Source organism: Phocoena sinus, chromosome 4 (assembly GCF_008692025.1).
Source record: "Phocoena sinus isolate mPhoSin1 chromosome 4, mPhoSin1.pri, whole genome shotgun sequence".
Lineage (NCBI taxonomy): Eukaryota > Metazoa > Chordata > Mammalia > Artiodactyla > Phocoenidae > Phocoena > Phocoena sinus.
The window spans coordinates 37,754,477-37,768,581 of record NC_045766.1 but is presented as its reverse complement, the minus strand read 5'-3'; the positions used below and the strand labels follow the sequence as shown (position 1 = coordinate 37,768,581).

At 37.4% G+C, this 14,105-nt stretch overlaps 1 protein-coding gene and 1 non-coding gene across 3 annotated transcripts in view; one reads left to right on the top strand and one right to left on the bottom strand.

Moving 5' to 3' along the window:
* The window catches only part of RSRC1 (arginine and serine rich coiled-coil 1), a 464,476-nt gene that overhangs the window by 441,462 nt on the left and 8,909 nt on the right, over positions 1-14,105 (bottom strand). For both annotated transcript variants that reach the window (XM_032631166.1, XM_032631165.1), the window contains exons 2-3: positions 13,196-13,391; positions 12,773-12,898 (exon numbers count right to left, since the gene is read on the bottom strand). In XM_032631166.1, the coding sequence (XP_032487057.1) occupies positions 12,773-12,898; positions 13,196-13,389 (320 nt within the window). In that variant the 5' untranslated portion in view covers positions 13,390-13,391. The remainder of the gene's footprint in view (positions 1-12,772; positions 12,899-13,195; positions 13,392-14,105) is intronic.
* On the top strand, positions 3,743-3,852 carry LOC116753750. Its single transcript, XR_004349851.1, has one exon. It is a non-coding gene; the product is annotated as a U6 spliceosomal RNA (small nuclear RNA).

Sequence of the window (14,105 nt, the reverse complement as noted above, 5' to 3'; positions counted from 1 at the left end):
CATAATTCAAAAAGAGTCATGTACCAAAATGTTCATTGCAGCTCTATTTACATTAGCCCGCAGATGGAAACAACCTAAGCGTCCATCATCGGATGAATGGATAAAGAAGATGTGGCACATATATACAATGGAATATTACTCAGCCATAAAAAGAAACGAAATTGAGCTATTTGTAATGAGGTGGACAGACCTAGAGCCTGTCATACAGAGTGAAGTAAGTCAGAAAGAGAGAGACAAATACCATATGCTAACACATATATATGGAATTTAAGGGGAAAAAATGTCATGAAGAACCTAGTGGTAAGACAGGATTAAAGACACAGACCTACTAGAGAATGGACTTGAGGATATGGGGAGGGGGAAGGGTAAGCTGTGACAAAGTGAGAGAGAGACATATATACACTACCAAACGTAATGTAGATAGCTAGTGGGAAGCAGCTGCATAGCACAGGGAGATCAGCTTGGTGCTTTGTGACCGCCTGGAGGGGTGGGATAGCGAGGGTGGGAGGGAGGGAGATGCAGGAGGGAAGAGATATGGGAACATATGTATATATATAACCGATTCATTTTGTTGTAAAGCAGAAACTAACACACCATTGTAAAGCAATTATACTCCAATAAAGATGTTTAAAAAACATTATAAGGGAACTTTCTGGCGTAATGGTAATATATTTTGGAAGGTATATACATGCATCAAAACACAGCAAGTGTATGCTTACAATTCGTGCATTTCAATGTAAGTAAATTTTGCCTCAACGAAAAATGTCAAAGTTTTGTTTTCAAAAGGAAAAATTTAGGGGCTTCCCTGGTGGCACAGTGGTTAAGAATCCACCTGCCAATGCAGGAGACACAAGTTTGATCCCTGGTGTGGGAAGATCCCACATGCTGCAGAGCAACTAAGCCCGTGTACCACAACTACTGAGCCTGTGCTCTAGAGCCCGCAAGCCACAACTACTGAAGCCTGTGCACCTAGAGCCTGTACTCTGCAACAAAAGAAGCCACCGCAATGAGAAGTCCACGTACTGCAACAATGAGTAGCCCTGCTCGCCGCAACTACAGAAAAGCCTGCACGCGGCAACAAGACCCAACACAGCCAAAAATAAATAAATAAATTTTTTTTTAAAAGGAAAAGTTTATAAAGGAATACTGAACTGTACTTACTCATAAATATGCGGAAGTATATAAGGGGAAAGCCTACTGATGCCTAAAACGAAATGCATCAAAAAATTAGGATAAATTAATGGATAGTGAGAGAAATAGATAAATGGATAGATATGTAACAAAGTAAATAAAATGGTAATGGTAATATCTAGGTGGTGGATATATGGGTCTTCACTGTAAAACTCAATTTTGCTGTATGCTTGAAATTTCTCATAAAAGTATGTTGAGAAAAACTACGGGATATATTTAAAGCACTGATTAAAAGAACATCCATACACTTAAACACTCTTATCAATAGAAATAAAATACAAATATAAATAAATTAGCAGCTCAAAAGACTTGAAAAAGAATAACAAAGTAAACCAAAGAAAGCACAAAGCAGAAAAGAAGGATAAAAGCTGAAATTAATAAGGTAGAAAATGGAGAAAAAGATCTAAATAATAAGTCTAAATGATTTCTTTTAAATTAACAAAATAGATAATCAACCATCCAACTTAATAAAGCAAAGGAGAAAGCATAGATAAACAACATAATAAATGACAAGGGGAAAATAAGCATTGAAATAGAAGAAAAAAAGTTTCAATCATAAGAAACTACTTTGCAGACTTCTAGGCAAATAAATTTCAAAATATAGATTAAATAGGTAATATACTAGAAAAATAGTTTACCAAAATTAAACCTATGAGAAATATAAAGTTTAAATTGAACAATTTCTGTTGAAGAAACCAAGTTATCAATACACCATTCAACAGAAAAAAGCACCAGACCCAGATGGTTTCACAAATCTACCAAATCTCTGAATACCAGACAATCCCAATGCTCCACAAATAGTTCCAGAGCATTAAAAATGAAGGAAAACTTACCAAATCTTTGTATGAAGCAAGAATAATGATAAGAGAATAACTGATAAACACGATGTAAAAAAAAAAAACCAACATCACGTATGACTATAAAAGTACTAAACTTAAAAATTAGTGAACAGGGCTTCCCTGGTGGCGCAGTGGTTGCGAGTCCGCCTGCCGATGCAGGGGACACGGGTTTGTGCCCCGGTCCGGGAGGATCCCACGTGCTGCGGAGCAGCTGGGCCCGTGAGCCACGGCCGCTGGGCCTGTGCGTCGTGAGCCTGTGCTCCGCAGCGGGAGAAGCCACAACAGTGAGAGGCCCACGTACCACAAAAAAAAAAAAAAAATTAGTGAACAGAATCCCCCATCAATAAAATACTACACCAAGACCAATTGAGATTTATTCCAGAAAAGCAATATTAGTTCCTTAATAGATCTAAGGGAAAAAAACAAAACTTGATTCTATCCACAGATGATGAAAAAGCTTTCAACAAAATTCAATATCCATTCCTGGAAAAAACAAAAACAAAGTGATAGATCCTCTCTTAACATGACAAAATATATATAGTTTAGCCCCAGAGCCAGTATATTTCTTCATAAGGAAACACTAGGAGCTTTTACATTAAAATTAGGAAAAAGACAAGGATGTATATCACCTCCACTGGCATTCAATATTTTATTGGAAGTAAAAGCCAACGCAATTAGATGAGAGAAAGCAAACAGAAGAATAAAAATTGGAAAAGAAGTAAAACTATTTCTATTTGCAGACAACATGATAGTGTATCTGATAAACCCTAGAGAATCAATGCTAAAACTAACTCAAGCAATAACAGAATTGAGTAAGGCATCAGGGTATAAAATTAACATAATCCATACTACCAAAAATAATATACATATTCAATGCAATCTCTGTCAAAATTCCAATGGCATTTTCACAGAATTAGAACAAATAATCCTAAAATTTGTATGGACCACAAAAGACACCAAATAGCCAAAACAATCTTGAGAAAAAAGAAAAAGCTGGAGGAATCATGCTTCCTGATTTCAATCTATATTACAAAGCATTCAAAACAATATGGTTTCGGCATAAAAACAGACACATAGATCAATGGAACAGATTAGAGAGCTCAGAAATAAACCTATGTGGATATTATCAATTAATTTACATCAAAGAAGTCAAGACTATACAATGAGGAAATACTCTCTTCAATAAATGGTGTTGAGAAAGCTGGATCGTCATGTGTAAAAGAATGAAACTGGGCCACTGTCTTACACCATACACAAAAATGAACTCAAAATGGATTTAAGACTTAAACGTAAGACCTGAAACCACAAAACTCCTAGAATAAAACATAAGGGAAAATATCCTTGACATAAGTCTTGGTAATGATTTTTGGGAATAGACAACAAAAGCAAAAATCAACAAATATGGCTACATTAAATGAAAAGGTTTCTGCACAGCAAAGGAAACTATCAATAAAATGAAAAGGCAATGTACTGAATGGGAGAAGATATGTGTAAATCACATATCTAATAACAAGTTAATATCCAAAATATAGATGACTCTTGAAGTCAAAAATCCTCATATAACTTTCAACCCTCCACATCCCCAGATCCACATCCATGGATTCAACCAAACTCAATAGTGTAGTACCGCAGTACATATGTATTGGAAAAAACTGGCATATAAGTGGACCTTTGCAGTTCAAAGGGTCAACTGTATATAAGAAACTCATACAGTGCTTGTTGCTTCAGCAGCACATATACTAAAACTGGAATGATACAGAGAGGACTAGCATGGCCTCTGCACAAGGATGGCATGCAAATTCGTGAAGTGTTCCATATTTTTACAGTACTACAAAGCTACAATAATCAAAGCAGTATGGTATTGGTACAAAAACAGGCATACAGATCAATGGAACAGAATAGAGAGCCCAGAAATAAACCCACACACCTACAGTCAATTAATCTTCAACAACGGAGGCAAGAATATAAAATGGGAAAAAGACAGTCTCTTCAGCAAGTAGTGCTGGGAAAACTGGACAGGTGCATGTAAATCAATGAAGTTAGAACACACCCTTACACCATACACAAAAAAAAAAACAAACTCAAAATGGCTTAAAGACTTAAACACAAGACATGATACCATAAAACTCCTAGAAAAGAGCACAGGCAAAACGTTCTCGGACATAAATCATACCAATGTTTTCTTAGGGCAGTCTCCTAAGGTAATAGAAATAAACAAATGGAACCTAATCAAACTTACAAGTTTTTGCACAGCAAAGGAGACCATTAAAGGAAAAAAAAAAAAGAAAAGAAAAGACAGCCTACTGAATGGGAGAAAATATCTGCAAATGATGCGACAGACAAGAGCTTAATCTCCAAAGTATACAAACAGCTCATACAACAACAAAACAAACAACCCAATCAAAAAATGGGCAGAAGACCTTAATAGACATTTCTCCAAAGAAGACATACAGATGGCCAGCAGGCACATGAAAAGATACTCAACATCACTCATTATTAGAGAAATGCAAATCAAAACTACAGTGAGGTACCACCTCACACCAGTCAGAATGGCCATCATTAAAAAGTCTACAAATAACAAATATTGAAGAGGATGTGGAGAAAAGCTAACCCTCCTACACTGCTGGTGGAAATGTAAACCACTATGGAAGCCACTATGGAAAACAGTGTGGAGGTTCCTCAGAAAACTAAAAATAGAATTACCATATGAGTCAGCAATCCAACTCCTAGAAACATACCCACACAAAACTACAATTCAAAAAGACACATGCGCACCTATGTTCATAGCAGCACTGTTCACAACAGCCAAGACATGGAAACTACCTAAATGTCCATCAACAGATGAATGGATAAAGAAGATGTGGTACATATATACAATGGAATACTACTCAGCCATAAAAAAGAATGAAATAATGCCATTTGCAGCAACATGGATGCAACTAGAGATTATCATACTAAGTAAAGTAAGTCAGAAAGAGAAAGACAAATACTGTATGATATCATGTATATGTGGAATCTGGAATATGGCACAAATGAACCTATCTGCAAAACAGAAGCAGACTCATAGAGAACAGACTTGTGATTGCCAAAGGGGAGGGGGGAGGGAGAGGAATGGATTGGGAGTTTGGGGTTGGTAGATGCAAACTATTACATTTAGAATGGATAAACAACAAGGTCCTAATGTATAGCACAGGAAACTATACTCAATATCCTGTGATAAACCATACTGGAAAAGAATATTAAAAAAAGCATGTCTATATGTGTATAACTGAGTCACTCTGCTGTACAGCAGAGACTGGCACAGCATTGTAAATCAACTATACTTCAATTTATTAAAAAAGGGGGGGAAGAAAAAAAATTCATATAACTCAATAGCAAAAAACAAACAATCCAATTTAAAAAGGGACAGAGATCTGGACAAAGAGTTTTCAAAAGAAGACATACAATGCAATCCCTATCAAAATACACATGACATTTTTCACACAACTAGAACAAATAATTCTAAAATTTGTATGGAAACACAAAAGACCCCAAAAAGCCAAAATAATTTTGAGAAAGAAGAACAAAGATGAAGGTATTATGCTCCCTGCTTTCAAACTGTACTACAAAGCAAAAGTAACCAAAACAGTATGGTACTAGCACAAAAACAGACACATAGCTCAATGGAACAGAATACACAGCCCAGAAATGAACCCAAACTTAACATGGGTAATTAATCTACAACAAAGAAGGTAAGAACATACAATAGGGAAAAGACACACTCTTCAATAAATGGTGCTAGGAAAACTGGACACTTACATGCAAAAGAATCAAACTGGACTACTTTTTCACACCATACACAAACATACACTCAAAATAGATTAAAGACTTAAATTTAAGATTTGAAACCATAAAACTTTTAGAAGAAAACGGCAGTATGCTCTCTGACATTGGTCTTAGCAATATTTTTTGGACACGTCTCCTTAAGCGAGAGAAACAAAAGCAAAAATAAACAAATGGGACTATATCAAACCAAAAAGCTTTTGCACAGTGAAGGAAACTATCGAAAAAACCAAAAGCCAACCTACTGAATGGCAGAAGATATTTGCAAATGACATATCTGATAATGGGTTAATATCCAAAATATACAATGAACTCAACATCAAAAAAACAAACAACCGATTATAAAATGAGCTGAGAGGGCTTCCCTGGTGGCGCAGTGGTTGGGAGTCTGCCTGCCGATGCAGGGGACACGGGTTCGTGCCCTGGTCTGGGAAGATCCCACATGAGAGGCCCCAAAAGTGAGAGGCCTGCGTACTGCAGAAAAAAAAGAAAAAAAAAAAAAAAAAATCAAGCCAAAATGAGCTGAGGACCTGAACAGACATTTTTCCAAAGAAAACATACAGATGACCAACAGACACATGACAAGATGTTCAACATCACTAATCATGAGGAAAATGCAAATTAGAACAACAATGAGATATCACCTCACACCTGTCAGAATGGCTATTATCAAAAAGACAACAAATAACAAGTGTTGGCAAAGATGTAGAGAAAAGGGAACCTCTGTGCACTGCTGGTGGGAATGTAAATTGATACAGGCACTATGGGAAACGGTATGAAGGCTCCTCAAAATATTAAAAATAGAACTACCATACAATCCAGCAATTGCACTTTTGGGTATTTTTCCAAGAAAACAAAAACACTAATTTGAAAAGATATATGCACCCCTTTGTTCACTGCAGCATTATTTACAATAGCCAACATGGAAGCAACCTAAGTGTCCATGGATAAATGAATGAATAAAGATGTCATACATATGGACTATTCCTCAGCCATAAAAAAGAATGAAATCTTGCCATTTGTGACAACCTGGACCTAAAGGGTATTATGCTAAGTGAAATAAGTCAGACCGAAAAAGACAAATTCCATATGATTTCACTTATATGTGAAATCTAAAAAACAAAACAAATGAACAGACATAACAAAACAGAAACAGGTTCACATACAATCAACCCTCTGATGGTTGCTAGGGGGAGGGGGTTGTGGGGGATGAGTGAAATAGGTGAGGGAGATTAAGAGGAACAAACTTCCAGTTACAAAGTAAGTCAACGGGGGCTTCCCTGGTGGTGCAGTGGTTGAGAGTCCGCCTGCCGATGCAGGGGACACGGGTTCATGCCCCGGTCCGGGAATATCCCACATGCCACGGAGTGGCTAGGCCCGTGAGCCATGGCCGCTGAGCCTGCACGTCCAGAGCCTGTGCTCCGCAACGGGAGAGGCCACAACAGTGAGAGGCCCATGTACCGCAAAAAATAAAAATAAAAAAAAAATAAGTCAAGGGACTATAACAGCACAGCATAAGAAATATAATCAGTAATATTGTGATAACTTTGTACGGTAACAGACCTAGACTTACTGTGGTGATCATTTTGTATAAAATGTATAAAATGATATAACATATAAAAATATCACTATGTTTTACACTTGAAACTAATATAATATTGTAAGTCAATTATACTTCAGTTAAAATAAAACTAATCATAATTAGTAAAAAATAAATAAATTTCAATTAAAAATAAAATCAAATAAAAAATAAAAATGACATTCCATCAGTAAGGCTATGAGGAAACAGAACTCTCTTACATTACTGAGAGGAATTCAGCAATTTCCAACAAAATTACAAACTTATTTACCTTTTGATTCAGCAATACCACTTCTAGGAATTTCCCCTGAAGATACACCTCCAACAGTACAAAAATAATCAAGCACCAGGTTATTCATGACAGCTTTTTAGTAACTGTAAAATTTTGGCACTGTCTTTAAGATCCATACCTAGGAAACTGGCTAAACAAATCATGATACATTCACACAATGAAGTACAATAAGCAGCTATAAAAAATGAGTAAGAGTATTATTAATTGATATAGTGATTTCCAAGATATATTAGTAAATAGAAAAAGCAAAGTGCAAAGAGTATCTATAGTATGCCATAGATATAACCACTACTTTGTTTAAAAAGAAACGGAGGAAAGCTAAAACACAAACTAATAGCATTAGTTCTAGGAGGTGGTTAGGAACAGGATAGAAGGTATAAAGGGGCATGATACTTCTCCATGCACACCTTTTACAGTGCTGTCTTTTGGAACCATGTTAATGTTTCACATACTAAAATAAAGGCAGGGGGACCAAAAAGTAAATACAATTTAAAAACTTAGGGGATAAAAAAACTTAAAATGAAATATAAACAGAAACAAATGAAACTAACCTTCAAAGAAACTAACCATAATAAAGTGGAGAGGGGAACCAAATACCCCAGAGTAAAGATAAAAAGAACCATAAAAAATATCTGACTCTTTAAGTTTGTTTTTCAAAGTGGTACATATCAGCAATTTTGTAACTACTTTCTGTGTATCCTAGAATTGAGGAAATAAGTAAATATACTGCGAATAATAGTAGGTTTCTTACTGTTGTAAAAGGAAGTGACAGGATACATGTCACAACTTGAGTACTTCAAGAAGAATATAGAAACTATACTAAAAAGCATAATCATCAAATTATAACTTATCCACAGAACTTGCAGCAACTTCACACATTTGATTTCCCTCCTTCTGCCATCCCTCAAAACATGCTTCATCTTGTTTTTTAGACATGTAACAACAAAGTTTTGTGAAAGTATCTGACTTTGCATGACTGAAATCACTCTTTTCTATTAAAAAGCACAGAGATCATTAACAATGTACCTGTAAATTTAGAATGACATAGTACTTTTTCTTTGAAAAACTCACTACAGTTAACCCTTGAACAACATGGGTTTGAACTGTGAGGGTCCATTTATACGTGGATTATTTTTCAGTAAATACTGCAGTACTGAACTTATGGTTACCAGGGAAAAGGTGGAGGGAAGGGATAGTTAGGAAGTTTGGGATTGACATGTACACACTGCTATATTTAAAATGGATAACCAACAAGGACCTACTGTATAGCACAGGAAACTCTGCTCGATATTATATAACAACCTAAATGGGAAAAGATTTGAGAAAGAATAGATACATGTATACGTATAACTGAATCACTTTGCTGTACACCTGAAACTAACACAACGTTGTCCATCAACTATACTCCAAGGGCTTCCCTGGTGGAGCACTGGTTAAGAATCCACCTGCTGGGCTTCCCTGGTGGTGCAGTAGTTGAGAATCTGCCTGCCAATGCAGACGACACGGGTTCAAGCCCTGGTTTAGGAAGATCCCACATGCCGCGGAGCAACTACGCCCATGAGCCACAATTACTGAGCCTGCACGTCTGGAGCCTGTGTTCCACAACAAGAGAGGCTGCGATAGTGAGAAGCCCACGCACCGCGATGAAGAGTGGCCCCCGCTTGCCACAACTAGAGAAAGCCCTCGTACAGAAACGAAGACCCAACACAGCCATAAATAAATAAATAAAATTTTAAAGAAAAGAATCCACCTGCCAATGCAGGGGACACGGGTTCGAGCCCTGGTCCGGGAATATCCCACATGCCACGGAGCAACTAAGTCCGTGCACTACAACTACTGAGCCTGCACTCCACAGCCCGTGAGCCACACTACTGAGCCCACGTGACACAACTACTGAAGCCCGCACACCTAGAGCCCATGCTCTGCAACAAAAGCCACCACAATGAGAAGCCCATGCACAGCAACGAAGAGTATCCCCCGCTCGCCACAACTAGAGAAAGCCTGCTCTCAACAATGAAGACCCAATGCAGCCAAAAATAAAATTAAAAAACAAAAAAATAAAATAAATAAAAGTATACTCCAATGTAAAATAAAAACTAAAAAATAGGGACATCCCTGGTGGTGCAGTGTTAAGAATCCGCCTGCCAATGTAGGGGACATTGGTTCAAGCACTGGTCCGGGAAGACCCCACATGCCATGGAGCAAATAAGCCCATGCGCCACAACTATTGAGCCTGTGCTCTAGAGCGTGCAAGCGACAACTACTGAGCATGCGAGCCACAACTACTGAAGCCCATGCGCCTAGAGCCCATGCTCTGCAACAAGAGAAGCCACAGCAAAAAGAAACCCACGAACTGCATGAAGAGTAGCCTCCGCTCTCCGCAACTAGAGAAAGACCACGCACAATAACAAAGACCCAACACAGTCAAAAATAAATAAATAAAAACTTTAAAGAAAATACTACAATACTACACAATCCACAGTTGGTTGGATATGTAGATGCAGAACCGTGGATACGGAAGGCCAACCATGGGACCTGAGAATCCTCAGATTTTGATACCTGCAGCAGGTCCTGGAATCAATCCCCTGCACATATTAAGGAACTAATGTACTTACAGCTTGTTTATTTAAATTAAAGTCTTAATTAACTAAACTGTTCAAAGAATGAGTTGTTCAATTTTCTTCTTAAACCAAGTTTAACCTAGAAACTCATTTAGTTTAAATATCTTGAAGAATAAATTCCTCAAATACATTACCAAAATAATGTTGTGTATAAAACATGGATAAAGTATTTTCTCAAAATTTAGGACTTTGCAGTGTCTCCAGATTATTTAGTTATTGCAGTTAAATGCAGAAGTGTCGATGCAAGAGGCTGAGAAGTTGCTGTTTTGAATAAACCTCTGAACTTCCTTTCTCATATACAAAATGAAGGTATTACCCTGCATGACAGCCTGACAGTTACAAAACTCAAAACATTTAGTAAAATGCATGTGTGTTGGATAATTTGTTGCTGACTAGATGTCCACTGCGATTCCTTTTAAAGTCTTCCTTGCACTGCAAAAGAGAAGAAATTAACGTCTCCAGATTCCCCTCTGGAGGAAGTAATAGGTAGATACTTGGGTAGAGAAGCAGCTTCCTGGTAAGTAGTTTCTTGAGAACCACACACTTTGGTGCTACAAACCCAGAGTTCTTAAGATTTACAGTGACTTCTAAGCAAAGAAGCAGCTTCCACGCTTAGGCTAAAATAATCAGTAACAGCTTCCCTAATTCCCTGAGCCCCTCCAAAGGTTACATAAGCCTTTAATTCCCCATCTTAAAACCTTGATGCTTGGAATTGAGTGACTTGTATTTTCCTAATCAAAATGTCATTGACTGATAAAGTGTGTATGAAAATACTCTACGAAATGTAAAAGACCATACAAAAGCATGGATTATTATTTCTATTCTCACTGACAGGAAATTTTCAACTGAAGTTGTTTTCTGGTAATCAGCTTCTACAAGCAAGGCATTATGTTAGGTACCAAGAGATTGCCCTGCAAGAGTTTACTGTATATGAGAATAACAAAAACATAATATTCACAATGTAACTGTTACAAATCAGAAATCAAATGTGATGGTGGGTCAGAGAAAGGATGGATTAAATTTGACTTGGGAGTGAAAAGGTAAAAATCAAAAAAGGATTTAAGGAAGAAGAAAATTAGAGATTAAATAGAACTGAACACTAAAGGGTAGGAAAACTTCTCAAAGTAGACATAATATAAGAAACTGGAAGAAAGAGCATGCTCAAAGAAACAAAGCTAGCAACTCAGAGACATAGATGGAGAACAAAAGGCATGTAACACAGAATGGCTTGTGTGTATGTTGTGTGTGTACAAAGGAGAAGAGGCTGAGGCCAAATAATACAAGGCCAGAAAAGTTAAACATTTGGACTTACTGTTATTATCCAACTTCAGATTCAGAGAGATTTATAGAATTTTATGCCCAGATAATAAAATCAGGCTGCTAATATACCCCCACAACTAGAGCCTAATAGAATGAAAAACTAAACAGAGAAAAGAAACTGATCTTCCTAAAATGTTGTTTTTATCCTAGCACTCTTCTTCTCAAAAACCTTCAATAACTTCTGAATACCTGCTTCTATCAAGTGCCTCCATACCACGGTCTCCATCCGATTCAACCATATTTTCTAGCATTATCCAAAACGGACAACTCTCTCCAGATAGGCTATGCTCTGTATTATTCGACCTTGAGCACAGCCAGAAAATGCAGGTGGAGTGACATCACGTCTGCTCAGGCTCCTATAACAAAATACCATAGACTGGGCAGCTTAAACAACAGAAACATATTTCTCACAGAGGTTGTAAAGTCAAAGATCAATATGCCAGCTGACTGGTTCCTGATAAGAGCTCTCTTCCTGGTTTATAGATGGCAACTTTTTCAATGTGTCCTCACATGGCCTTTCCTCTGAGTGTGTGCTCAAAGAGAGAGAAAGATCTCTCTCTCTCTTCTTATAAGGCCACTAGCCTTATTGGATTAGGACCTCACCCTTTTGACCTTATTTAACTTTAATTAGCTCCATAAAGACACTATCTCCAAATACAATTTCACTGGGGCTTGGGACTTCAACATATGAATTTAGGGGGGACACAAACATTCACTCCATAACACACTGGATTATTTCTGAGGCTAGACCTTAAGAGATTTTGCAACTTCTGTTCTTCTTGAAATACTTCCTCTATCATGTGAAAAAGCCCAGCCATTCCTACTGGAGGATGAGAAGACACAGGGAAACTAAGGAACCCCCCCAGCCAACAGCCAATAGCCAGCACCAAATGCCAGATACTGTATGACACCACATTGGACCATCCAGTTTCAGTCAAGCTATCAGATAACTAGAACCACATAAGCGACCCCAGATGAGACTAGCAGAAGAACTGCTAGCTAAGCTCAGTCAAAACTGTAAATTATGAAAAAAAAAATGATTACTGCTTTAAGTCACTAAATTTGGGGATAGTGTGTTACAAAGCAATAAATATCTGATATGGCATACCTTCTTGTTCTGCTTTTTGACCTGGACCTCTGAACTCTATAGGATTTCCCTCGACCCCTTGAACGACTTCGACTTCGTTTTCTTCTAGAGCCATAAGAAGAGCTACTGCTCGATCGATGCCTGCGTCTAAAATAAAATATAATCAAATATTACTTGCCTCCCAAATATTATCAGATACTAATATGGTATGAGAACTATACCAGTTTGTATCTTCCCGTCTACAAAGAATACACAAAGGATGAAGACTCATGCGCTGGGCCTGGGGGAAAACAAAACAAAACAAAACCCTTTGGAGATTGAGACTCATAAATATATAACTACAAAAAGAAAAGTGTTTTACCCAGAAAAATTAAAAGCACAGAAACATACGAACTCTAAAGAATGTTACTCTCACTACTACGTAAGTAAAATTATGAAAATCACCTTCTATCATAAGAATGTGAGCGAGGCTGAAGATCTCTGGACCAAGATCTTGACTTTGACCTTGATTTCCTTCCACCTTTCTTTCGGCTATATGTTCTACTATCTGAAGAACTACTTGAAGAAGACCGTCTACGGTGTTTCTTTTTTCTCTTGCTTCTGCTTTCTTCTTCAGTGTCAGATGACCGGCGTCCCATTTCTACAGGTTTAAATTCAAAGAAAATTATTTCTAACATAATGGCACAATGGATGAAATTCAATACAGTAATTTTTTTAACTATGTAAAAATTTAAGGGCATCCCTAGCGGCGCAGTGGTTGAGAGTCCACCTGCCGATACAGGGGACACGGGTTCGTGCCCCGGTCCGGGAAGATCCCACATGCCACGGAACAGCTGGGCCTGTGAGCCATGGCCACTGAGCCTGCACGTCCGGAGCCTGTGTTCCGCAACGGGAGAGGCCACAACAGTGAGAGGACCACGTACCGCAAAAAAAAAAAAAAAAAAAAAAATTTAAAATGTCTTACTTAAAGTAAAATTTTAAATGTACAAGTCTTCTTAACAAGACAAGAGAAACAGCTCTAGTACAGTCTTTTAGCTCTATCATTTAACTGTTTTTACAATTTATGAACAATGTAAACTTGTCCTAAATTTTTTCAAATGTCTCCCAGAAAGAGTCAGCCCTGAGGACAGTTCTTAATAACAATTTCCTCATAATTTAAGTTGCATTTATTGTTAATTATATGATATTTGGTTTAGGGATCAACTACCTATATTCTCATATTTCCCTAAAGATAAAAGATATTTTACTATCTTTTAGAGTTACATTTTTCTAACTGAAAATTCTAATATTTTAAATGGATAAGACCTCATTGGAGGACTTCGCTGGTGGCACAGTGGTTAAGACTCCACGCTAC